We start from the raw sequence: 27,826 nt of genomic DNA, 5'->3' as shown, positions 1-27,826 counted from the left end.
GCGAAAACCTAAAATAATTTAATAAAATCCAACAACTGCTACCTGTTGCAGAAAGGAAATTAAATCTACAATAATTACCTATTATCTGTTAGAAATCCAGAACATGTTCTATACAATGTTCTGCCTTACTGAAGACAGACTGAAATACTCTTTATTGAACTACTGATCTGAATGTACAGTGACTGGATCCACTATGATTTAGGCAATACCTCTTATTGGACCAGTGTCCAATGGTTGCACAGAAACCATTTACAAGTTGCACAGAATGTGGAACAAAAAGTCTGTAAGTGAAAAGTTTGTAATCACTACTGAGAGTTCAATAGGTAGTATTATCTAAGCCACTTAAGTTCCCAACATTTTGCCATTATTCTTCTTCTGTATTTGGTTTACGGAATGAATACATTCAAGCCTTTTACCAAAAAGGCAGACAGCCATTAAATATTTTACTGCTTTTGCTCTAAGCTTTGGTGATATGAATGATCAGAAATGGACTACTGTAGTATATGAAGTCATTCAAAATTTAGAGATGGAGTCATATGCTCTTTCATTATCTTGCTGTTGAGAAATGTAGCTGTAAGAGCTTGTAGGCCAACCACCTTTTCATTCTCTTTGGAAGTTATACAATTTGATGGCAGACTAAAGTTCAATTGCCTCCCTGTTTGCAGTTTACTACTACAATAAAAATCCATGCTCAGATGGAGCTGATTTAACAGTTTTAGTTACTGCTTTACATCCCTCTGCAAAGTAGACAGCACATAAGGCAACAAATACATAAACTCCCTCATTTGTCCAAAGACTGTCCCCACTTTCTTATTGGTGTTTGGGCATGAAGGAAAGCAGGATCTGAAGTCAAACAAATGCAAAGTTAATTTGTGGATAGGAAGAGGTTCTTGCTACAGGCAAATGCCAAACCAATACATTTCAAAGTACAGAAGCCTCAGATAACACAGACAGCTTTCTTTGTTAAGCATATAGGTCTGCTTTATTTCCAATGTTCAACCCGTGGAGAGATCCTGTCACAATCTGAACGGAGGAGGGTAAAGCCCACTGTAGTGCTGCTTCAGCACACTAAAGCACATTACGTGGAGCACTGCTCTCTCGCTGGTATTTTCCCATACAAAACCAACACCTGTCCGTACAATACAGACACAGGAACAGTCCTCAGCAAACAGAGGCATCGTAGTCTGCAACAAGACACTGGAAAGTGTGCCAAGGCTGCACTTGGAAGGGCAACGGTTCCAAGCTTCAGCTGGGAGCACTGCTGGAGCGTCAAGCAGCAAATACTGGTGGTAGAATTCTAAAAATTAAACTAAACCCTCCTCCAATAAAGAAATAAAAATTTAAAAGCAGTGCCTTTTAAATGACTCCACGGCAAGCAGTGGGGACTAGAAGGCACTACAATGTGTCAGAATGAATGAATCCTGTGCATTCACCGTCCAGAGAGAATATGAACTTTAGAAATTCCAAAGATGTGTAGACCTTCTGAAAATGAAAAAAAATCCCTTCTCAGTACAAGATATGGTGGTGCTGCAAAAGAAGGAGAAGGTGGTTACTCACAGTCCCCGGCCCTTCAACAAGCTTCTCCCCTCCTCCCACTGGCGACACAAAGCAAAAATACTTTACCACGGCCTTCGGATTACTCTGCCTCTGCAACTGTAATAATTTCTTCATTGATAAAAAATTCAACAGTCTCCTCCTCCCAGTCATCTACGTTGCTGTCCAGCTCGTCCGTGTCCACTCCTGGAAGGAAAGAGAGCAGACGTTAGCCCCGGATGATTTGAAGGCAGCAAAAGTCATCCTACCCTTGGGAAAGTACCTCCAAAAAAATAAAACAGACCCTTAACCATGTAAGGGCACAGACACAACTGTCTTCTTATGCACATCTACTAGCTCTGCTGCAAGTCAGCCTTTTCAATGAGATCTGGCTAACTCTTTTAAGTGACATTTTTGTCACTTTTCCCCTAGTAGCAAAAAACAAGCACTCATCTCTATGTGAATTGTTCCAGGTTTTTCCAGTTTGGCACAAACCGTATTCAAAAGTAAGTCCCGCTGAGTTCAATAATTCTTACTCTCAGGTAAGCATGGACAGGATCACAACCTAAGACAAATGGTGTTTTCCAAGCCATCAGTGCGCTTGCCCATCTTACCTCCTCGGAGCTCCAACCGCTCAGTCCTTTGTTCCATGTACAGCTCCTGTGCCATCTTGCGGTATTTCTTGAACTCCTCCATCATTGTTCGCCTTCTATCTACCAGTTCCTACAGAAAACAAGAGGCTGCTATTGAACCTTCCACCAAAGTGCACCGAGAAACCTCTCCAACAGCGATCACCTGAAAAAAACTGCACCTGCCAAGGCTGAGAACATAAAACTTACTTGTTAAATACTTCCATGGAAACCAGTGAGACTTACTTCCATGTAAATGTGCAAAGAACTGGGGTACAAGTTCTCCAGCACAAACAGAATGCTTTTCACTTTGTGAAGTTTAGTACACTAATACTAAATTTAGTAGTGGGCTACTACTAAAGTAGTAGTAGTACTCTCCCCCCCGTCATGGATCACTGCCTTGTTGTGGCGAAGGGGCTTGCGTAACTCAGTGAAGCCATAAGCTATGCCGTGCAGGGCCACCCAAGACGGACAGGTCATGGCAGAGAGTTCTGACAAAATGTGGTCCACTGGAGAAGGAAATGGCAACCCACTCCAGTATTCTTGCCAAGAAAACCCCATGGAACGTATCACAAGGCTAAAAGAGATGACGCTGGAAGATGAGCCCCTCAGGTCGGAAGGTGTCCAATATGCTACTGGGGAAGAGCAGAGGGTATTTCCAAGTAGCGCCAGAAAGAGTGAAGCGGCTGGGCCAAAGCCGAAAGGACACTCAGCTGTGGATGTGTCTGGTGGTGAAAAGAAAATCCGATGCTGTAAAGAACAATATTGTTTAGGAACCTGGAATGTCAGATCAATGAATCAAGGTAAGCTGGAGGTGGTCAAACATGAGATGGCAAGATTGAACATCGACATCTTGGGAATCAGCGAAGTAAAATGGACAGGCATGGGCGAATTTAATTCAGGTGACCATCATATCGACTATTGTGGGCAAGAATCCCTTAGAAGAAATGGAGTAGCACTCATAGTCAACAAAAGGGTGGGAAAAGCAGTACTGGGGTACAATCTTAAAAATGATAGAATGATCTCAGTACGAATCCAAGGCAAACCATTCAACATCACAGTAATACAAGTCTATGCCCCAACCACTGATGCCGAAGAAGCTGAAGTTGATCGGTTCTATGAAGACCTACAACACCTTCTAGAACTAACACCAAAAAAAGATGTCCTCTTCATCATAGGGGATTGGAATGCTAAAGTAGGAAGTCAAGAAATCACCGGGATAACAGGCAGGCATGGCCTTGGTGTACAAAATGAAGCAGGACAAAAGCTAATAGAGTTTTGCCAAGAGAACATGCTGATCATAGCAAACACTCTTTTCCAACAGCACAAGAGGCGACTCTACACATGGACGTCACCAGATAGTCAATATCGAAATCAGATTGATTATGTCCTTTGCAGCCAAAGATGGAGAAGCTCCATACAGTCAGTAAAAACAAGACCTGGAGCTGACTGTGGCTCAGATCATGAGCTGCTTCTTGCAAAATTTCGGCTTAAATTGAAGAACGTCGGGAAAACCACTAAACCGTTCAGGTATGACCTAAATCATATCCCTGATGAATATACAGTGGAGGTGAGGAATAGATTTCAGGGATTAGACCTGATAGACAGGGTGCCTGAGGAACTATGGACGGAGGTCCGTAACATTGTTCAGGAGGCAGCAACGAAATCCATCCCAAAGAAAAAGAAATGCAAGAAAGCAAAGTGGCTGTCTGATGAGGCTTTACAAGTAGCTCACGAAAGAAGGGAAGCGAAAAGCAAGGGAGAAAGGGGAAGATATACCCAACTGAATGCAGAGTTCCAGAGAATAGCAAGGACAGACAAGAAGGCCTTCTTAAATGAACAATGCAAAGAAATCGAGGAAAACAACAGAATGGGAAAGACTAGAGATCTCTTCAAGAAAATCGGAGATCTCAAGGGAACGTTTTGTGCAAAGACGGGCATGATAAAGGACAAAGAAGGCAGGGACCTCACAGAAGCAGATGAGATTAAGAAGAGGTGGCAAGAATACACAGAAGAACTATACAGGAAAGATCTGAATGTCCCTGATAGCCATGATAGTGCGGTCACTGAACTTGAGCCGGACATCCTAGAGTGTGAAGTCAAGTGGGCCTTAGGAAGCATTAGTAACAACAAAGCTAGCGGAGATGACAGTATTCCAGCCGAGCTATTTAAAATCCTAAAAGATGATGCTGTTAAAGTGCTGCATTCAATATGCCAACAAATCTGGAACACTCAACAGTGGCCACAAGACTGGAAAAGGTCAGTTTACATTCCAATTCCAAAGAAGGGCAACGCCAAAGAGTGTTCAAACTACCGCACAATTGCGCTCATTTCACATGCCAGCAAGGTGATGCTCAAAATCCTACAAGCTAGGCTTCAGCAGTATGCGAACCGAGAACTACCGGAAGTACAAGCTGGGTTTCGAAGAGGCAGAGGAACTAGAGATCAAATCGCCAACATTCGCTGCATCATGGAGAAAGCAAGAGAATTCCAGAAAAACGTCTATTTCTGCTTCATGGACTACGCTAAAGCCTTTGATTGTGTGGATCACAACAAAATGTGGCAAATTCTTAAAGTGATGGGAGTACCAGACCACCTTACCTGTCTCCTGAGAAACCTGTACGAGGGTCAAGAAGCAACAGTAAGAACCAGACATGGAACAACCGAGTGGTTCAAAATTGGGAAAGGAGTACGACAAGGCTGCATATTGTCACCCTGCTTATTTAACTTATATGCAGAGTACATCATGAGAAATGCTGGGTTGGATGAAACAGAGGTCGGAATTAAGATTGCTGGGAGAATTATCAACAACCTCCGATATGCAGACGATACCATCCTAATGGCAGAAAGCGAAGAGGATCTAAAGAGCCTCTTGTTGAGGGTGAAAGAGGAGAGTGCAAAAGCTGGTTTGAAACTCAACATTAAAAAAACTAAGATCATGGCATCTGGCCCCATCACTTCCTGGCATATAGAAGGGGAAGAAATGGAAGCAGTGACAGATTTTACTTTCTTGGGATCCAAGATCACCACAGACGGTGACTGTAGCCATGACATTAAAAGACGCTTGCTCCTTGGGAGGAAAGCTATGGCCAACCTAGACAGCATAGTAAGAAGCAGAGACATCACCTTGCCGACAAAGGTCCGTCTAATCAAAGCTATGGTTTTCCCAGTAGTAACGTATGGCTGTGAGAGCTGGACTATAAGGAAGGCTGAGCGCCGAAGAATTGATGCTTTCGAACTGTGGTGCTGGAGAAGACTCTTACGAGTCCCCTGGACTGCAAGGAGGTCAAATCAGTCCATCCTAAAGGAAATCAACCCTGAGTGCTCATTGGAAGGACAGATAATGAAGCTGAAGCTCCAATATTTTGGCCACCTAATACGAAGAGAAAACTCCCTGGAAAAGACCCTGATGCTGGGAAAGACTGAAGGCAAAAGGAGAAGGGGACGGCAGAGGATGAGATGGCTAGATAGCATCACGGATGCAATGAATATGAACTTGAGCACGCTCCGGGAGAGAGCGCAGGACAGGAAGGCCTGGCGTGCTATGGTCCATGGGGTCACCAAGAGTCGGACACGACTGAACGACTGAACAACAACAACAAAGTACTCTCCCACACTGGAGGCGTTCAAGACGATGCTCTGACTTGGATTCCTGCACTGAGCAGGAGGTTGGACTCGATGGCCTTGTAGGCCCCTTCCAACCCTACTATTCTATGATTCTATTCTATGACGTAGGTCAAAAAGATGCCACCACAAGAAGGAAAAGGAATTTACAGACATTTCTCAATATAAATACAGCAAAAGCCTCAATGTTTCCAGAGGAATAAAGAGTTCTCGTTTACTGACTTTTTTCCCTTAATACTGTAGTGCCCCCCTCCCCTAAAACTCGCTTTTCACACAACATCCCTGCCAGAACTCTCTATAGAGAATAAATTCCAAGAGTTCTAGATATGGAAATAGGAATCTACACTCAAACAGAAGCACTAGGGGTATTAAAAGTTGGCAGTGGTAGCACCAACTGTTGATAAAAGACTGACATTGTTCCAAGCAAACTTTCATTCATGTTCCAGAAGCAGTTTACCTTTGAGGCTTTAGATTGGCTCAGACGATCCTTCTGTTCAAATATTTTGGAATATCTTTTCAGATCTTTCTTGATTTGCTGTAATGAGGGAAAACAGACAAACCAGCACATCAAGTTTATTTCTGTTAAATAAATAACATTAATTACAAGTGGCTTTCAAATATTCTGTACCGAATACTACAGCAATCCTTCAAACGTTGAAAATTCTAAGTCAGTGCCCCAGATAATCTTTTAATGGAAAAAGCTATACTTGACCAACATAAGGCTTGGGGTAGAAATTGGCTTCCTTGGAGACTTGTAATCCTTGCCTTGAATAAATCCAGTGTTCTTCTCTGGCTTGGGGTTTAAAGCAAGTTAGAGAAAAATTCAGCTGCCCCACCACCACCCACCAGCCAGCAACCCCCCACCCCACAGGCACTGGAAGCTGCTCCAGGAGCAGACACACAAGCAGGATGGTATCTCCTCTCCAGCCCTTAAAGTGTAGTGCGAAATGCCATTTTTCCGGCATTACATGTTGTTAACCTCGAAAAATTGTATTTCCCAGAGCAGACACTTGGACTGCTGCCATCAGAAAGGGGCAGAAGAGAAACCACACTCCCTTTTCCCCTGGTAAAGGTATCAAGTTGCCTTTTTTTTATCCGTGGTCACGTGAGTGACTGGGAGGGGATTTAGAGGCTGCATGGGGCAGGATCACACCCTGTCACACCCCAATGTAATCAGGAACATAATGGGGTCCATTAGCCTTGGTCCAGCATTGTCTTCTCTGACTGACAAGAGGCTCTGTGGAGTCTCTGGGAGAGGTCTTTCCCATCACTTGCTACCTGGCCATGTCACTGGATATGCCAGATATTGAACCTGGGACCTTCTGCATGCAAAGCAGGGGCTCTACCATTGAGCTACGGCTCTTCCCATCTCTAGAGTTTGAGGTGCACATCAACTCTGCCTTTTGCAATATCATCCATAAAGTACTAGAGCTATTTCCCCAATACTGAGCTTTACTCTTTTAACCCCAAGCCCAACAAGCTACAAAAAGCCTCACACTATAAAGGACACCACACCTTTATTTGATCCTGGGTGAGCAAAGTAGGTGGCCTGGGTCTCCAAAGTAACTGGCAGAATCGGTCTTTGTTATTCTTCTGGAGGAGACGACCCTGGAAAGTCCACAGCCAATAGGCATTGTCCACCTAGAAAGACAACTCAGTCAAGCAATACCATACATAGCGCAGCATTCTGTAGCAGCCGAGCACAGCAGTTCATTTCATAGATGAAGAAGTCTAAAGCTAAAGCATCCATCAGCCCTACTGAGGTATTAAGAAGATGTGAAACAATTGCTACATTTCACAAATGAATGCCTTTGCTTCTATATGATAAATGTTTAGTATAAAGATCTGAATTACATGGAAACAACCCCTACATTATTTACTTCGATATTCCAGTAAGACCAAAACCATTATACCAGCCCACTGAGGGGCTGACATATAAAAGTGGCAAAGAGAAACAATATGCATTATTAAAAAGGAGGGGACCTACAAATCAAGGCTATCCAAGCTAAAATAACTGCAATTAAACCTCTTAAGGTGGAGAGGGATAAGAAAAAGGCCTTCATAATACCTTGTGACTCCACCAAGACACAGAAGTCACCACGTAGCGGCCTGTTGGATCCCACTCCACATCTGAGGCTGTGTAGTGCTCAGCAATGTTCATCATGGTGCAGTCAGATGTATCAACAAATGCTAAGGCACCATTCATGCTGCACAGAGAAAGAGGGAAGAAATGTATTTCATATATTACACACATACCCCTAGCTTTTAAAACCCAGTCTAATTAAGGTCTCTTTGAGATCTGAGGATGAGCAATGTCTCATTTCCACGCTAGAAAGCTGCATTTAACAAACTGTCTTCAGTAAACCTTATTTCTGTTTCTTACAGAGAAATCAAACTCTACAAAACTGTTTCAAGTAACAAAGAGTTCTGTAGCACCTTACAAACGAATGTTATTAAAGGGTCACGGGTGGGTTTTTGCTGCAGCAGCTTAACATGGCTGTCTCTCTGGAGTTTGTTTGAAGTTGCACTACACAAGCTTGATCAGGCTACTTCCATAGAAGCCTGAGGGTTGAGACTCACTTTCTCCCTGATGAAAATGCCTCAGCTTGGAACTTGTCAAGCTTTGAGCTTTTCTAGTAAAAAACCCTCAAATATCCACTTTTTGAATTTGCTTTCATCATCTACAGTACGTTTGAACAGTATTCCCATAGAGATTATTACACAGTGGGGCAATATCAAGAGTACAAAGAAAAAAATTTTTTTGCTTTGCAACTAAGGTATCCTCCTAACCTGGCGAAGAGGTACTACTCACCTCCTGAGACCAGCTAACACCACAAACTGTCCTTGAGGGCTCCAGAATATTGTGTTTGCTTGCTGCTTGTCAAAAATTTCTGAGATAAAATTTAAAAAACACACCATGAAATTGACTTAACTTCCTTACTGTCTGAAGTTAACATGCTGTAGTTAAGAAAGCTAACACAGTAGCCCAAGTTACCGGCATGACCCCTGTTCATGCTGCCTCCTGAATTTTAAAAATCAAGAGCAGCAAGGCTAAACAACCTCATTCATATAAGAAGCCTCAGTATCAACACTTAGAATTTAAAGAATATGTTTTAGCTGAGGATTTTTGCAATCAGAGGATTGACTGAGTGCTGTGCTTAACCTTGTTTTCACATTTCTCCTTCCCAAGTTTCAATGAGAGAGAAATCCAAGAGACCTAAATAAAAAACTCAAGCAATTATCTTCTAAATGAAGAGCTTTAACAGGCCATCTCACTATCATGCAAACTTTTCCATACCCAGAAGGCTTTGCATATCAAAGATATTACTCAGCATCCCAAGATGAGCCAGACTGTCACTCAATTGAGACATGTTAGTGTTTTACCTCACTTTGTTAGCCACCCAGAGCTCCTTGATATGTATGTTTTAATACATAACATACATTTTAAGAACTGGAGGCAAAATCCACCAGGAACATCTGCTGTGCAAACCCTCATCAAACGATGTGCTTGCACAGTTCATATTTATTTTCAACGCAGTACACACAAGACCATGGATCAACAGCTTCCACAGCCTAGAAATCATTTAAATTAAGTCCATAACATAGACTAAGTCCACTTCACCAACACCCACCGACATGGCCCTGGATTTTAATTATATATTCTAGCTGTTCTTATCAAAAGGAAGTAGATTTGGGGATTTAATGTATTTCAATGGTATTTCATTGAAAATCAACTGTGAAGTAGATATTTTGTTCAAAACTAGTTCTTTGGGGGCAACTACAAGCCCTACTGCCCAGCCAACTCCCACCCTCAGCTAGGCAATTTTAATGTATTTATATGAACATGCCATTTTAGCCCTAAAAGGGCCCCCACAGCACCTCACTATGAAAACAAAATGCAATGAAACCAAGAGCAGCATAAAAACAGCCAAAGCTTGATCAAAAGAGGAAACAAAATGTTCACATCAAACAAAATGCTATTAAAAGAAAGCTTGAGAGGAAGGGGGGACACCCAAGCCTTTCTAGGGAAGGACTTCTACAATGTAAATGCTGCAAGTGGGTGGGCGGGCAGGCAGTCTTTAGGTATCTTGGCTCCATGCGATGTAGCAGTTTATAGGCAAGGACTAGCACTTTAAATTGTGCGTGGAAACAAACAGAGAATCAGTGGAGATGAAAACAAAGTCTGGTAAGTATGCCCTGAAAAGTGACCTTTGGAAATCACTCTGGCTGAAGCAGCATTTTGCACCAGCTGAAGTCTCTGAACACTTTTTAAAGGAAGCCCCATATAAAATGCGCTGATCTCCACTTACTGATGAGCTCTATCTTCCCATTGTTCTTCACATGGTAAAAGGAACAGGATATTCGTGGTGACTCTCCATGCAACACAGCAAACTTGCTTCCGTTTGGCTCCCAAGCAAAGGCTATGATGCTTTCTGCAAGAGAGAAAAGACCTTATCAGCCTGGTGACATTAGTGGGACAAAACCTTTTTGCTGCTGTACATGCGACTAGAAAAGTCACAGGCTCTGTGAAAAGCCTTCTAATTCATGTGGCGGCATGAGACACTCAAAATCCTTGGGCGCAATCTGAAGGCACATGATGCACGAACTCTGCTGAAACGAAGCAGGTCTGGGTTTGGCCAGTGGTTACAGGGGCAACCCTACATGTGTCACCTTGAGTTCCATCAAAGGTGAGATGTAAATATAATTTGATGAAACACAGCATCCAAAGCAATAAAGTCTTCAGACCCAACTACAAAGTACCCAAAATAATTTCCCCCTGAAATTACATACATTCTGAGCCATTTCCAGTTAAAAAAAACCCCTATTTTAATACTCCCTATATGAAGGTGACTATATCACATGACACCTTGAAGTGCTTCACTTCTGATGCATTTAATATGCTATAAGCACCAGCCCAAAAAAGGATGCCACAATCAACATAAGTCGGGGGAAGGGAGCATATATGAAGAAGTCTTGCATCATGCTGGAACTGTGTGAAATGCATCCTTTACCTTTCATTTCTACCACATCGACTGGAACCTGCTTCTCTCTCATCCGGAAGATTTCAAAGTTGGTCACTACACCCTGGTGGGGGGGAAATATTGGCATGTCATCTACCCAGGGAAGGACTTGAGAGGAACTGTATTTAATACAAAGCTCAAGCAAGATGCACCACTGTCATTTATTCACTGCACCGAGACAAGACTGAACAGCAAAGTACTCCATTGAAATGCTCAGTATACGAGGCTATTTATTATAAAGAATCCAAGGCAGAGTGGGAGGTGGGATCTCAACAAGTTGACTGAGGTGAACTGTGAAGAATTCAACTGCCTGCAGGGATCACTCAACACCCAAGGACTGGGAAATGGGAAGGTGCACACACCAAAAAAACCACAGGCCTGTCTGTGTATAACACAAGTCCTTGCCAGATGGATAGTTTCATTTTAGTATCAACCCCTATAATTGTAATCACAATCCATATTCATGAGGTGTTATAGCTGCATCTGAGCTATCTATATTTATAATAAAAACCTTTGATTCTTTAATATACCCACTGGTTATCATTGCGTTTCTGCAGTAAATGTGTCCTACAAATTGTAAAAAAAAAGCTTTTCTGCAGTACTTTTTTTTTTAGAGGACTGCCAGAGTTTACAGTCCAAAAAGAGGGAACAATGGCACCTACATCAAGTGCAACAAGAAAGAAGGGAGAAGACAGCAAGCATGAAGCAAGCAATATATATGTCAGGAGATCAGATACCACAAAGCTACTATGGGTGGTAGGACACACCTGCAAATGATAACCCGGAGCAAGACCAATACAGTCAAAAATAGGACAGCTTCCAAGTGACTCAGTTTTAACTATGAAAGCAGTGTTTCTCAAAATATCAACCAATATTACAAGTATGTTTAGGAGCCAAGTACCTGTGTACCCTTGGGGGTCCTGTCTACTTTTACACACAGATAATCTCCGTTTTTTTGCCAGTGAAGCTTGCAGTCCACCACATTGAACAGATTCCGCACTCTGATTTCCTGTCTGGAGGGCAGCTGCATCAACGTCACCCTTGCTGGAATATCTTTGTCTTCAGGCACCCAAAATGCAATTATGTTGCCACCTGGAGACCAGGAAAAGTCTCTGAAGGATGGTAAGCAAAAGCAGGATGCAACAATTTAGTAGGTTTAAGACATGTAAAACACACACAGAGAAAAATCTATTTCTCAGATTTGGAAAAGGAGAAGGAATCCAATGTCTCAGATACCTAAAGGCATCATCAAGCAGAGTGAAGAGCTAGAGGGGAGAGGGAAAGCACACTCACTTGATCCCCGTGATTTTCAAACTTTTCTTATCCAGCAGACCCATTGACTAGAAAAAGAGAAGATTGCAAAATCATTTTGACAATTGTTGAGTCCTACTTACAACACACTTATTTATCTTGTAACACTAATGGTTTGGGGATATCTGAAGGGGAAAACAGGTGGGGTGCTTAACCCTACCCATTCTCCTCAGGCAGTTTTTCACATGTTATTTCTTCACCAAGGCTCCAAGGGCGGAAATAAGGGTAAAATATTATCAGGGTGAGGTCAGAAAGGAGAATGCAGGGGAAGGATTAAACACATACACATTGATTCTCCCATAAAAGTCCCCTCTCTCTGTATTCACATTCCTCAGCACATGGGTCTGAGACCCACACTGGCCAGGGTAAACATGCATTTCCATCCTCATTAGTGGGCAAGCATTTTTTGGAACATTTTGGTTGTGAACAGGCATTTCACAGAAACTAATGCATTATGTTAACAACACAGACCCAGACTTACAGGTGTCTCATAGATGCTAAGTGTGTCAGATGTCATTCGAGCAAAGAATTTACCATCGTGACTCCACCTGAGCAAAAAAGAATTTCAAGGTCAGATTAGTTTTTCTTCCTCACAACAGAAGTGTTTTAAAAAGTTATTTTTAATTGTCTCTCCAACCTACTTAAAAATGGGCCAGTGGGCTGAATTTTCACAGTGGAATCCTCGCTTCTTCTGTCCAGTTAGGATATCCCAGATAATGATTGCTTGAGGGTCATCCTGTGTATCCATTAGAGGGCTGAAGGTCACTAGGTACCTTCACGAAGAAGAAAAGACCCATTATAGGAACATAAAAGCAAAAATTCCCTTTCAAGTTGAAAAGTTTAAGAACAGAAGAAGAGCCCTGCTGGATCAGACCAAGGGTCCATCTAGGCCATCATTCTGTTCATACAGTGGCCAAGCGTCGACCAGGAACCGACAAGCAGGGCATGAGCGCAACAGCACCCTCCCACCCATGTTCCCCAGGAACTGGTGTACATAGGCATACTGCCTTTGGTTCTGGAGGTAGCACATAGCCATCAGGACTAGTAGCCATCGACAGCCTTCTCCTCCATGAATTTGTCCAACACCCTTTTAAAGCCATCCAAATTGGTGGCCATCACTACATCTGTGGTAACAAATTCCATAGTTTATCTATGCATGGGGGAAGAAGTACTTCATTTTCTCTGTCCTGAATCTCCCATCAATCAGCTTCATAGGATGACCCTGGGTTCTAGTATGTAGAGAGAGGGAGAAAAATGTCTCCCTGTCCACATTCTCCACACCTCTATCATGTCTCCCCTTACCCTCCTTTTTTCCAAGCTAAACAATCCCAGCTGTTGTAGCCTTCTCTCATAGGGGAGATGCTACAGCCCCTATATCATTTTAGTTTCCCTTTTCTGCACGTTTTCCAATTCTACAATATCTTTTTTTAGGTGTGATGACCAGAACTGGTCACAGTATTCCAAGTGTAGCTGCACCAAAGATTTGTGCAGGGGCAGTATGATATTGACAGTTTTATTGTCAATTCCTTTTCTAATTATGCCTAACATGGAGTTTGCCTTTTTTACAGCAGCACACTGGGTTGACATCTTCATTGAGCTGTCCACCACATCCCCAAGATCTCTTTCCTCGTCAGTCACTGCTAGCTCGGATCCCATCAGGCTATACTTGAAGTTGCGATTTTTTGCCCCAATGTGCATCACTTTACACTTGCTTACATTGAACCACATTGGCCATTTCGATGCCCATTCTCCCAGTTTGGAGAGATCCTTTTGGAGCTCTTCACAATCCCTTTTTGTTTTAACCACCCTAAATATCTTGGTGTCATCTACAAACATGGCCACTTCACTGCTCACTCCTAATTCCAGATCATTTATGAACAGGTTGAAAAGCACTGGTCCTAATACAGATCCCTGTGGGACCCCACTATTTACTTCCCTCCATTGGGAGAATTTACCATTCATTCCTACTCTCTTTCTGTTCTTTAACCAGTTACTGATCCATAAGAGGACCTGTCTCCCATCCCTGGTTTACTTGTAAACCAGTGATGGGAAACCTGTGGCCCTCCAGATGTTGTTGGACTGCAATTACCATAAGATCCAGCAATCCTGCCCCATGGTCAAGGATGATGGCAGTAGCAGTTCATCTACATAATGAGGGCCAGTTTCCTCAGCCCTGTTCTAAATCAGTTATGTAGATCTTCTTCTACTCTATCACTACCTTTTTTTGGCCTCTGTTCCCAGGAAGACAAATAAACAAAAACATGCTTAAAATACAATGCTTGGTCAAAGTCTATAATCTTGTAAGGCAGCAAGCACATCTTCATGTATTGTCAAGACTCAAGCAGATTTTTTCAACCAAAATGCAGATTTTTGTGCTTTAACAGACATCGCCCATGATAGTCCAACACCAAACTTTTAAAAAAAGTTTGGTGTTGAAGTCTGCAGGGATTGCTTCCAACAGCCAAGATATATTCTTGTTGCCAGCATGGCTCAGGGTCTTCTCAGACAGACAACACTTGACTTGGCCGAGTACCATTAAATTAATGAGACACTGGCCAGTTTTGTAATAGCTATTTAAAACCCCTTGGGCAGTACTCCAAAATATTACTTTCACACTGTGCCCTGGAAAATACACAATATTGAAAGAACAGGCAATAGAGGACAAAGAAGTGAATAAATGGCACAGCCCTGTAAAACATCACTATCTATCCTGTGCCATCCCTTTCCTTTAGCATTACTGTATTAAGAATACACTTTATTTGAAAGGCTTCATGAAGAATGTCTGGAGACAGTGCCAACAGCTTAAATCCCTTAGCAAACAAACTCATTTTCTTGCCAACAGCTAAACTAAACATCTACAGGCTATGCAGAGAAGATGGGAGAGACTGGACAAAAATCACAGCACAAAAGTCTCTGGGACCAGTATGTTCTCACCTCAAAGTCACCACACCTACAGGTAGATTCTCAAGGTAGGAAGTCTTAGGTGGTCCAAGGAATTGAAGGGGTAACTCCCCGCCCCACCCGGGGGGGGGGGGACACAAGACAAACAGGCTGTCTGAATCAAGCTAGATGGGCTGCTACAGCAGTACTACAATGTAAACTATGAGCATCTCTAGGAAGCTGCTTCGAGGCAGGAAAGCCATTTGGAATCCTCCTAAGAAGAGGAATTGACGGCTATATACAGCCCCAATGGTTTGCGCTACCCTATAAGATGTAGTCACCAGGCAGAAAGGAGGACAAATTCAGAGTAAGAGATGCACACAGATGATGAACAGGGAAAGCAAAAGGCCTAGAAGGAGTCCCTGCCCGCCTGAAAGCCCTGGACGTTAGCAGACAGAAGGTGGAAGACCGTGATGAGCAAGAAATCCTTTCCCTCTGGGCTAGGAGACAAACTCCTGAAGGAGAAGTCTATCAATGGCTACTAGGCTTGAGAGCTATGTGCTGCCTCCAGTACCTGAGGCGGTATGCTTATGTACACCAGTTGCTGGGGAACATAGGTGGGAGGGTGCTGTTGCACTCGTGTCCTATTTGTGGGTTCCTGGTCGACAGCTGGATGGCCACTGTGTGAACAGATTGCTGGACTAGACGGACCCTTGGTCTAATCCAGCAGGGCTCTTCTGTTCTTATGGGTCAGTTTCTCACAGGCTAGGGTTGGGGAACCTGTGACCCTCCAGATGTTGGTGGACTCCCATCAGTCCCAGCCAGCATGGCCAATAGTCCAAGATAAAGGGAGTTATAGTCCAACAAAGTCTGCAGGGGTACAGATTCCTAGAGACCTTTAAACCAGGGGGACGCTCCCCAACAACGTCCTCCTCAAAACTACTTTTACACAGCTGTTGGCAAGGAAGTCCTGCTACTCCTCAAGAATGCTTCCATTATAAAAAAGATGACAACAGCTTTGAAATGGAATTCAATGTTCCATGCCCTGGAGATCCAGTCAAGCTGAAAATCTAATATGCTTTACCAAGTGAACTCTCCTCTTTCCTAAGGGGTTGAGAAAACTGTTCAGACTTAACTGACTGCTTGTGAATGAGAAGGACTCCCAAAAACAGGATTACGACTGCAAACAACAACAAACATATCTAATTGCTGTCCCTACCTGTAGATTAAGAACTGGGGGGTTGGGGGGGCACTCCTGTGCGTGCCTCTGGTGTCTGAAGTACAATGACAGAATCCCAGCTGTGGGATGCACTCCACAAAGAGATTTACCCAATGCCTACATTATTGTCTTTTTGGTGCCAGGAAAAGACCTTTTATTTTCTCAAGCTTTTTAGGTACAATTTTAATTTTGCTGACTTTTCTATACTGGTTTTCCAATCTTGTGGATTTTTTGTTTACTACGTTTTGTTTCTATTTAGATTTAAATTGCTGTATTATTGCTTGTAAAACACCCTGGGAATATGATTGAAGGATGATATAAAACATCTTCTAAGTAAGCAACCTGGACATTTAACTGTAAAAGGCAATAGATTATATGTGCCCACCTCCTGAAGCACTATTTCCAGCTAATCGCTTAAGAGTACCTTTCACAAGGTGAGAAGTCAATGAGTTGCACCCCCTGGTGGCTGAACCTCTGAATCTGTTTGAATTTTTCTCCACCCCACAAAGCAATGCCCCTCTGATGGAACGTAGCCAGGTAGGTACCCTTTGGAGACCAGCGTACATAGGTTTCTGTCCATCGCTGCAGGGGGGGAAAATGTACAGCATATATTATTGGATCACATCTTATTTGAATATTGGTGTATAAAAATGTGTTTAGAGAACTCCGCATATGACTCAGAAGTTTAAAATACCTTTTAAATGGAAGGAAACCAAGATGGAGTCCAAGATGGTGCTACAGACTAGCCTTGTCACAAGTAGGTTATTACTTTTTAATCCACTTTTTGGCACCAAGTGCCCCCCCTCCCCAAAGCAAGCTGACTTGCTACACAGTATCAAATGGGCATGTTCCAAGGCATAACTTTGTAGACTATGTCTATCGTAGTTTGTCCAAATGTTGCCTTGATTCCCTATTAGTAGAAAGGCAGGATATAAATAAAATGAAATATAACTATTTTCTGATAAAGATGGGCCACTGATTCTGAAGTGGTGTTCTCTTTTATACATAGTTAAATTTTTAGTCCCCACCCCACAACAAGACGTTACGTCCCTTACTCCAGTGGGTAAACAAAGCCTAATTTCAACCAACCTCTCAATGTATTCAAAGCTGGCAGAAACATTTCCTGATGTAATTTATCAATGTACTCTGAACAGCTACTATGTTCCTTGAACCATGTACCAATCAACTGAACATCCAATCTCATTACACATTTTATTCCCTCTTTTTACCATCACTGAACACAGACTATTATCGGTACAGAGAACCCTCCTAGAGACACTCACAGCTCGCTCCTCAATTGTGACAGGATCTTTAACATCATTCCAGTAAATAGTGGTCCTATCTCCAGATTCAAAGATCACGCTATACTGATCTCTACAATCTGGATCTTCCAACCAGTAGCGCAAATTCCCCTAGAAAAGCCAAAAAGAAAAAAAAAGTGAGGTAAAGAAAGGCCTGGAAAAAAAAATGCAAAATGAGAATGTAACTATGGGAGAAAGAAAATTCTGCTAGATGGCAAACATTTTTTCTTTCATATTATCCATGTCTCAGGCTCTCACAATACAAATATAAGAACAGCTGTTGTCTAGGCACAAGGAATTTTTGAAATCTGGGGAGTGTTGAAATTCATATCTGAAAGCTGATAAACCCAGATGAATTTTGTGAGTGTCCAAACTCTCCAAGACAGAACAGTGAATACCAAGATTCAACAAATTCATCTGAGTTTGTTGATATATACCACATACCTGAATTCTCTATGACAGCTTGCAAACGTTTTGCATTCTTATAGGCGTCAATGCTATGTATTCTTTAGCATCTTGCCGTAATATTTATAAATGTCTCTGCAACCCCGCTTTTAAAAAAGTGAGAACTGGGATGCTCAGAATTCTAATGAACACCTTCAGGGAATCCCCAGCCTATCATTCATATCATTCCAAGCTGTCCTGGGGCAATATTTTAGCTGTTTAAATTATTCATTGTTTTATACTGTTTAAATGGATTTTATCTGTATGCCGCTCTGAGATCTTAATGATATAGGGTGGGATACAAATGTTTTAAATAGAATAATTAAATAAGTATTCCTCAACCTAAAATGTTAGGACTTTGTATCCAATATGGGGGGAATCTAGGGCAACCTTTTCCCCTGTACTTGAGAATACATTTCGGAAAGCTTCTGTTGGTAGAGGCTCTTACAGAAACCTTACGTTCCGCACATGCTTTTGAATACTCACCAGGTCTTTAAATGGCTGTTTTTCTGGAATTTCCCACTCATCACTGATTGTCATGTATCTGAAACAATGATTACATCAGTTATACGTATTTGTATTTAAAACACGCACACTTCTATTTTAAGGGAAGGATGTGCCAACAGTTGTACTCACTTGTCAAAGTCAGTGAAAAGGTTGACCCTGAAAGTGTGCTGCTTGTCTAGCTTGTAGCCATCTGCATTTTTTATGGCATCCAAAGCATGAGTCGGAGAACTGTATTCAAGGAAAATATACCTGTAGTAAAATGCAATCATCAGGTTAGTGTTGATAACTTCATTCAACATCTTACTGTCCACAGAGGTGATGTATGAAGTGAAAGGCTAAACACTCTGGATTCAGCGAAATCTCAGCAGTGACATCAGCCATGCTTCAACTGGATATAGTTTAATATCAATTAGCTCCACAGTTATCTTCCAGCCTTGTTTATATAACTGAGCAAATGTCGTGTGACACTGTGCAATGAGCAAAACCTAGGTGTGCGATTATGCGGTCACAGCATTAGCTCTTGGCGAGACTCCCTCCCTCACGAATGGCATATGTTATTTCAAGAGCAGGAACATCAGGGTATTTTTTTTCCAATCTGCACTATATCTGAGAACAATGGCAACAACTAAGTAACAAACGTGAGGCTCCACATGCTTGTCATGCAAGCATATGACATGCCATCTGTGCAAGAGACAAGACACAAAAGGCAAAATGAATGGGATGAAAGGCAAATGGGAGATCAGTTTGAAAATGCTAGAATGAAGATTTAAAACTTTGGCTGGCCTTTCAACACATCACACGTGGGAAGGAGGAGGAAGCAATGTCTATACCTGTTGGTCTGATGACTGAGGCCAGGCTGATCTCACACTTGCTGGTGGTTCACTGAAAGGAGAACAACCCACCAGCAGCCCTGGAACCAGACTGACCAACTAACTCTCAATTTATACTAGTTTGAAAAGCTGGATGTTGGAAGCAAAATTATGCCAATATTTAATTTATAAAACCTATTCTTATATGAAATGTGCTTTTATTATATTTATCAGGCAACTCACACTCTCCCATTATCACAACTACAAGAAGACTTATCTGTCCATGTGCAGTGGATAGTAAGTGTACATTTCTGGCACAACCTGTGAAGGGCTGCTATTTACTCCACCAACATTCCTTGATATCCAGTCTATTTTCCCAATGGAAACCCACGGTCTCCTCATCCTCATAGCACAGACCTTGACATTTTCTGTTGCCATGGTGGGAGCTCCGCTGGGTTTGACAAGCAACCAGCCTTCTTCCCAACTTTGACACTGCAGGGATGGAGAGGGAACACTTGTGCGACAATCCCCACTCCCTCCACCGTGCCAAGCTGCTTGGATGCACGACACTCAGTGCACCACACCTCACCTCTGAGTGCCCAAGGCTGCACATTACCTACATGCCTTTCCCACAGGAAAGCTGGTAGAGAGCTCTCTTGGCCACTGCTAGGTGGCAGATCTCTGAGTGCCTCTAACCCAGCAGCACCAAAGCCAGCTGTCTTCCTAGCAGGGAAGGCTGGCAGGGGGTTGGTTTGGCCACACCAACACTATTGGCACTGCCCCACATGTCTTTCCTGAAGGAAAGACTGGGGGGGGGGAGAATTTTAGTCTAATGGGGAGAAATCCGGCAATAACAATTTTTTGGCTGGCAAGGGCAGCCAAAAAATGCAGACCCATGCTCATTGCACTCACCCTTTAGTCTGGCCATCAGCTTCTGCATAATATTCATTGGTGATTTTCCCAAACTTTGAGAAAATCTTATGGATAACATTCTTCAGCTTCTCAAGACGGTCTGGTCCAACCTGGGGAACATTATCCACCACAATCACTGAATCAATTCCATCTGCCTCCTGTGGACGTTCTTGCAAAATATCTTCAAGTAATTCTGTGGAAAGTAAGATAAGGAGAAACTGAATATGCAGTGCTGGTGAAGGAGACAGACAGCCACACCCACATGTGTATTTAAACGATAAAATCAACAACTGCATTCATTTAGATTGATTAACTATCTAATAACAGGAAAAAGGGAGTGGTGCAAACTCCATATTAGAATCAATTCTTATGGTAACATACAGAAGGCTAGCTTATACTTTTAGCATAAAATCAATACTGATTTCTTATATGCTTTTCTAAACAGCATTTTGTCGTTTGTTTTGTCACTAGCTTGTCTTCACTGCCCTTTTGTATACCAAAGATTTATTTAGAACAGCAGTGCCGCTTGTCCCTCGCCCCTCATGTGCAAGCCAGTGGTAGCTGCCCTCAGATGAGCTGCCAAGGGGCAAGCTATTCCTCTCAGCACTACATACCCACATCTGCCTACCTCTCCTTTAGGCCTGTTCCAACTCTTTAAAGCCAAGAGTGGCAGTGTAGTGCTGAGCTGTTCTTCCCTCCAATATCTGCCTTGCAATCTCAACTCTCCACCTTCTGACATAAAAAACTACTGCAGCCTAATGATACCACTATAGAGTTTGCTACTACCCTGTGCACCACTACAAAAATATCTCAGAAAGTTGTTCAGCGCATCTAGTCATCCTCTGAGTTGAACACTATGAATATTGTAGCATCATTATAATTAGAGAGGAAGCCATGTTCAAATCTTTTAATTATAGCAGCTTAACAAGTTTTCCTTGCTTTCAAAGAGGTATTTCGTTTAATCATGTATCAAATCAAGACAACTTTTCCATCCTCTAGTTCAGGGGTGGGTAGAAAGTAGATCTCCAGGTATTTTGGACTTCAGCTCCCAGAATCCCCTGCCAGTATGGCCAATGGTCAGGAATACTGGGAGTTGAAGCCTAAAACATCTTGAGATCTACTTTCTGCCCACCCCTGCAGTCCAGTTCTCTAAATTTACCTGCCCCTTCCACAATATTCCTCTTTTGGATTATAATATAAGATTAATTTATAAAGCATGGTCCTCTTGATACAGTCCTATGATAGGTTTTTGTGCATGCAGCAATACCCAACAAAATATTCCAGCACACTGATTTATACCATCATGGCTTGAAATCAGATATCATTAACATGTTTTATTGCTGTACTTTATAACCATACAATGCTATACATGCCCAGTTTAAAACTGCCTTTGGAAATCTAACTTTTACATTCACATTAGTTGAAAGGTGAGAACCATGTCTCTGCATTTTATACAGCATGAACATTTGAGCATGTATTAGGAATCTCTTTTAGATTCTCTCAGCATCCTCTGAGTAAGCAATTCCAGAACACATATGGCAACTAAATCTATTTAATATTTCATCCAGAGATATGAAGGAACAAGGGCTAATGGGCAGCTTCTGATCTATTATACTGTAATACACCAGTCTGAAGCAGAGGTTGAAAGATCATGTTCTATATGCAAAGAGGGGCTAGCTATGTGTTACTTCTAAACTAATAATGGGCATGATGCCACTACGGGGAAACAGGATGTAGATGTTCCCTGCATCCATGTTCCTCTGAAGTATCTGATTAAAATATCTGGTAGGAGAAAGACAGGCATCATTTTCTTTAAAATTTGAAAAGAAAAAGGCAACTTTTTCAAATGAAAAAAAGTCACAAGGCCTCAGAAACTGGACATAAACACACCAGGCCCATACCAAACGTTGTACTGTACTAGTTTCATGTTAATAATTGCTTTGATCTGAATTTTGCAAATGACCAGAGAAAAGTGAGAGCAACAGAGAGAGGTACGTATATTGAAGTTTATGGAACAGTGGCAGTTAGACCATATTGTGACACACACTGACCGGTCTTGTTGCAAATGTAGAATTTGTCAGTGATTTGTTCCCAATAATCCTCTTAAAAAGAGGACAGCCATGCCAACAGAGAAAAGATAACAGGGCTGGGAAGGCACTCAACTTTGAAATTGGCACAATGGGAATACAGCAAATTGGGCCTTGCAGTATTTTCAAATATAAACATACTTAAATTAAAATAAATCCTCTCTATATGACTGAAAATGTCTTCAAACATTAGAACACATTAAAAATAAAGATTATCTAGATAGTAACTCAACAGGGGAACAATTTTGTGAACTTTAACCAAAAGTGTTAATTAGAAATATTGGAGGGCTTGCCCTCCTCAGTGGCCAGCGTGGAAACACAGGCTAATAGCCTCTTGGAAGGCTTATTTACAAGGCTAGAATAAAGTTCTGTAGCTATAGAACTTCGCTGCAATACGTTATCCAACCCAAATGAGCAATATAACAATGGAAAGTGGAATAGTTGTAACAACTAAATATAGTTGTACAAAAAAAGGGGAAAAATGCATGCCAAAACATAAGCTCTCTCAAACCTCTTGTAAACCAGAACATTAGCTCTCAAATCCACTAGAAAGTCCATTAATTCCCACACAGTACTCCTGCACCACCATGTTGTAGAAATAGATTTGCTTCTGACATTTATTTTCAAGATATGTCTTAGCTGCCACGTTTTTTCCAGTCTTGGCTTCATATTAAAAGACCTGACCAAAAGAAGCAAAATGGGGCAGCCCTGTGGGAGGAAGACACACACACGAACGTATATATAAGCCAGTTCCTATTCTTCTATGATTCTGTCATACTCTAGTGTAACCATAAAACAGAATCCAAGATGTGACCATGCAAATAAGAGCAGAAGCGATTCTCAAAGGATGTGGTTACAGGATGTCACCAGAAGCTGAAAGTGAGCCAATTGTTGTTTCCAAGCACACACCTTTATTTTTGTCCATGTAACTGAATTGATGCCATTCAAAACTGAGGAGAAAAGTGAATGGCTGCACCTGGGGAAACTATTTTAAGTCTGCTCTTCACCTCTAAAAGTGGGTGGCCTGGACATTACTGACAGATATCTATAGGGACAGGCACCCCCACCCCTTATCCAAGTCGCCTTCTGTCTGCACAATGCCCATAACAGTGAACACTGTGGAAGGATGCCAACCATAATGGGAAGAGTTAAGAATACAGGAGAGTGGGAAGAATGGAAAGGGGGAGTACTCTTTGGTAACAGGTGGTTTTTCAACACCAGCATCCAATACTGCCTGCATGCTAGCGGGACATAATGCTAGCACAATGAGAAGCTAACAGTTCCTGAAATAACCAGAAACTAACAGAAACTCATTTCTGGAACGGCAAATCAGTGGAACTCATAGAAGGGACCACTAGTTTCTGTTCCACTAGTGGTTCCTTTAGGAAGTGCTAGTTCCTGTTGCACTAACAGTTGGTCCCATGGGTTCAACAGGACTAGCGGAGGTGCAACAGCAATACTGTATACTGCCCTGGGATTAATAGTTGATTAAAAAAGTTAACAGAAGTTTTGAATTCTATCTGTCCTCAGGCCCTAATTTAGATTGTGTGCGCATGTGTGAAGACAGGAACTAACCAATTCTGAGTAGCTACTACCCAGCAACAGCACTTTAAAAATGGTAGTCTATAAATCCAAATTGGAGTTTGAGATTTACAATAAGGCAAGACTCTCTACATCTGTATGTTACCTCCAAATTAAGTACTTATTTTTCCTGCAATAACGCCTATGAATCAATAATAAAGCACAACTCAAGTACCATCCCTGCCCCTAGTGGGCTTAACTCTACAAGTTCATACAGGATGCGCTCCCCCACCTACCAACCTTTATTTGCGGCAAGTGATACCCACTCAGGAAAAGTTACTGTTGGATAAGGATCTCTGATCAACCTTGAGTTATTTGGAAAGACGGTGACTCAAACCATGGTCTAGGGTTAAAATACAGTGTTGATACTGAATTCCTTGTATGGCTTTAAAATGTTGAGATTCATTGAGAGCATTTGTATGAAACCCATTCAGCAGCAGTATTAACATGCTCTGATGTTCTAGTCCCCACTCAGCCATGGAAGCTCACTGGGCGACTCTGGGCCAGTCACAGACTCTCAGCCCAACCCACCTCACAGGGTTGTTGTTGTGAGGATAAAATGGGAGGAAGATTATGTATGCTGCCTTGGGCTCCTTAAGGAGGAAAAGGATGGGATATAAATGGAATAAACACATAAATGCATTACAGTAATACAGAGCCTGTGTTCTTCATTACAAAAGGCTTACAGGATGGATTCCTTTTTCTAGCTTACATATTTGGATTGATCCCAGCAGCCATTATAATTGCCCGGATGACAGCAGTTTGCCATTCTCAACCCATGATACCCAGGGACAAAAGTAGAAGCATTTGTTTTTCTAAACAGTCTTGTCTTTTGTCCTCTTCTTTGCTTAGAATAACTCAAAGTAGACCAGTAATGAAAGCTGCTTAATTCTGCTCTGGAACACTTGGATCTAAGTCTCATCACAGCGGTCCTCTTTGGTCATTCACTCTCAGGCCCTACTCTTATACTTTTAGCTTTACTCTGTCTATCTATCACCCTGTTTATAGTTAAACCACATACACACATGAGTCTCTGTACAAGTACTGAAAGTTGCTATTACCATCATAGTAATATTGTGGCTATTAACGTCAATAATAGCTCTTAACCTAACTGCTATCTCATGGAACAAACACCTGCATATTGCTTCTGTGTTTACCTCCACCTCCTCTTCCTCCAGTGTTTCCCCGTAGCAAATTTTAGATTGTACACTCCTCAGGGCAGGGACCTGTCCTCTTACACTCTGTAAAGCGCCATGCACGCTGATGGCATTATGTACATAATATGCATGAAACCATTTGAACACTCAAAGTGTACTGGGGGGGGCACAAAACCTTTTTTTGCTCATAAAAAATAGGCAAATAAAATTTGGTGCAGACTACTAACTTCGAGTGGCTTAGTAACACGGCTGCTTTATATGAAACCTCCAAGCTGAAAGACAGTGTACCTCTAAATGACAGCTGCTAGGGTTCAAAGAGCAGAGCAAAGAAGAACTGGCCTTCACATGGGCACCATTGGAAGCATATGTCTGGTCACTGTTACAAACTTAACTTCCTCTGGAAATGCAGCAGACCAGCAAAGTAAAAATATGGTGCTGTTTCTCTTTTGTCAACTGCTGCTCACAAAACTTTTTACTTGCCTGCTTTTTATTCATAAATCCCCATCTTATAAATAAAAAATACGCAAATAAAATTTGGTGCAGGCGACGAACTCTGAGTGGCTTAGTAACATGGCTGCTTTATATGAAACCTCCAAGCTGAAAGACAGTGTACCTCTAAATGACAGCTGCTAGGGTTCAAAGAGCAGAGCAAAGAAGAAATGGCCTTCACATGGGCACCATTGGAAGCATATGTCTGGTCAATGTTACAAACATGGCACTGGATTACAGACTTTCTGCCTTATCCAGAGGGGCTTTTCCTAAGACCTTGTAGGTAAACAGAACCTGCTCATTCAGGGGCAATATATCCCAACGGGGAGGGCTACTGCTCTGCTACCAAGCTTCCCAGAAACATCAGGCAGCTAACCACCACTGAAACAGGATGCTTATACATAGATTCAGGGGAGCCAAGCTGGTCTCTTCCACATGTTTGGGGCAACAGCTTGCATAAGACACAGCAGCATGGTCAGCAGCTAGACATGATCGGAGCTGAAGTCCAAAACATCAGAAGGCACCAAGCTGCTTATTCCTGGGACAGACGCGACAGCCTAAATGTGTGCATATTAAAGGTTTTGCATGCCGTTCCGTCATTTCAGGGTGTTCACTTCTGCGAGCCGCCCAAACAGCTTTGGCTACTGGGCTGCACAGAAATGCAGTACGTGAATGAATGAACGAGGCCGTTCGACCTGATCCCGCGGGGCTCTCCTTAGGCCCCTGTATCCCCAATGGCCCCGCGGCCCACCCCCCATCTCTCTATCCCCACAAGCGCTCTCAGCAAGAGCGGCCAAACACGTGTCGGCCCTGGAAGCGAGGCAAGAGGGGGCCTCTCTCCCGCTCCTCCAGCGACACCCACCTTCCTCATCGATGTCATCCACGAAGTCCTCGGGGTCGCTGAAAGAGATGTCGTCGTCGTCCTCCTCCTCCTCGGGCGTCGGCTCTTGCTGCGGCGGCGGCGGCTGCTCGTCGGCCGCCTCCGGCCGTTCCTCCCGCTCGGGCTCTCGCTGCTCCCCCTCAGACTTCTCCTCGGAACCCTGCTGCTGCTGCTCTTCCTCCTCCTCCTCGGCCTCCTCCTTTACACCGGCAACGGGAGACTCCTCTCGGGCGGGCGGCTCCTCAGCGGCAGGAGCAGCAGGCGCAACCGGCGGCGGCTCGTCCTGCTGAGGAGAAGGAGGCTTAGTCACCGCGTCGAGCGGCGGCGGCGGCTCTTCTGGTTCCGCCGCCGCCTCGTCGCCGTCGCCGTCGTCGCCGCCCTCATCCTTCTCGGCGTCGCCTTTTTCGGGCTCCTGAGGGGGCTCCGGCTCGGCCTTCGTCTCCTCAGGCTCCTCCGCGGCAGGCCCGTCCGGCTGCTCGGCCTCCGAGTCCTCGCCTCCGCCGCCTCCGGACCTCTCCGCTTCGGCTCCGGCCGCGGCGCCGGCGGTCGCGGCCGCCGCCAGGCTCTCCTCGGTCTCCTGCATGGGAAACGGGCGTCGAGGGGGCCGCGCGGCCTTCCCGCTCGCCTCACCCACCGCGCGAGAGCAGCGCTCGGCCGGAGGGAGGGAGGGGGGGAGGAGGGAGAAGGGGGCGCGCGCGCGCACGGGGAGGCGCCCTATTGCCGGGCCATGTGCGCGAGAGGCCCGCGGGCAAGTCTCGCGAGGCTGGCGGAAACCAACTCTCTCTCCTCCCCTACGCGCGGGGGAGGGGGGATACCCTACACTAGAGCCCTGTAAGGAATCTCATAAAACTAGAGTCAGCGTCGGTCTCTCTTTTTTCTTTTTCTTTTTGCGCTTTCCCCGCAACTACTTCTTCTTCTTTTTTTTTTTTTTAATGGAACGCTTTCAATCATCATCCCCCCTCTAATGTGATCAATCGAGGTGGGTCCGTCCAAGATGGCGGCCTACTTCGAAACCTCCCTTAGGTGGGGCTCGGATCAACCATCCCAGAGGGTGTGGAAGGGGGAGGGGGCTAGGAAGAATGAATTCGCATCCCTTCGTTTATTTTACTTTTGTTACAAATGGTATAAACCCTGGGAGTTTTCATTTCGGTCTTTTTAAACGCTTGAATGTATACAGATAGTAGTGGGGAAGGAAATCGTAGGAGGATGGTATGAGTACCGGCACCCCTTCAAAGCGAACAAAATGGAATCGTCTAATAGTACCCGGTACTACTCGTACCAGGAGCGTGGACTATACTAACTTAATTGGAGGGGGAAGGTCTAAGCATGTCGCTTGGACACATACTGGGGAAGACCTAGTATAGCAAGTGTAAGGAATAGGAAGGTGCGAGGAGTTTATCTAAAAAACATTAAATGTCATATCGGAACATAGTTTTTAAATA

The 27,826-nt window shown here is 43.3% G+C and overlaps 1 protein-coding gene across 1 annotated transcript; it reads right to left on the bottom strand.

Annotated features, from left to right (window-relative positions):
- On the bottom strand, positions 1-27,042 carry EIF3B (eukaryotic translation initiation factor 3 subunit B). Its single transcript, XM_084818249.1, has 19 exons — positions 26,367-27,042; positions 20,191-20,383; positions 18,599-18,718; positions 18,449-18,506; positions 17,501-17,629; positions 16,642-16,799; positions 12,760-12,891; positions 12,600-12,666; positions 12,101-12,147; positions 11,709-11,919; positions 10,799-10,871; positions 10,097-10,219; positions 8,599-8,677; positions 7,855-7,993; positions 7,302-7,427; positions 6,244-6,321; positions 2,148-2,256; positions 1,624-1,740; positions 1-1,527 (listed from the first exon to the last, which is right to left on the bottom strand). The coding sequence occupies exons 1-18, from the start codon at positions 26,965-26,967 to the stop codon at positions 1,637-1,639; spliced, it is 2,547 nt and encodes an 848-aa protein (XP_084674375.1). The 5' UTR covers positions 26,968-27,042; the 3' UTR covers positions 1-1,527; positions 1,624-1,636.
- Positions 27,043-27,826: the final 784 nt, after the last annotated feature.

Source organism: Heloderma suspectum, chromosome 12 (genome assembly GCF_057233095.1).
Source record: "Heloderma suspectum isolate Gila_16-S chromosome 12, 16-S_ref, whole genome shotgun sequence".
Taxonomy (NCBI): Eukaryota; Metazoa; Chordata; class Lepidosauria; order Squamata; family Helodermatidae; genus Heloderma; species Heloderma suspectum.
This window is presented reverse-complemented; position numbering and strand designations above follow the sequence as displayed.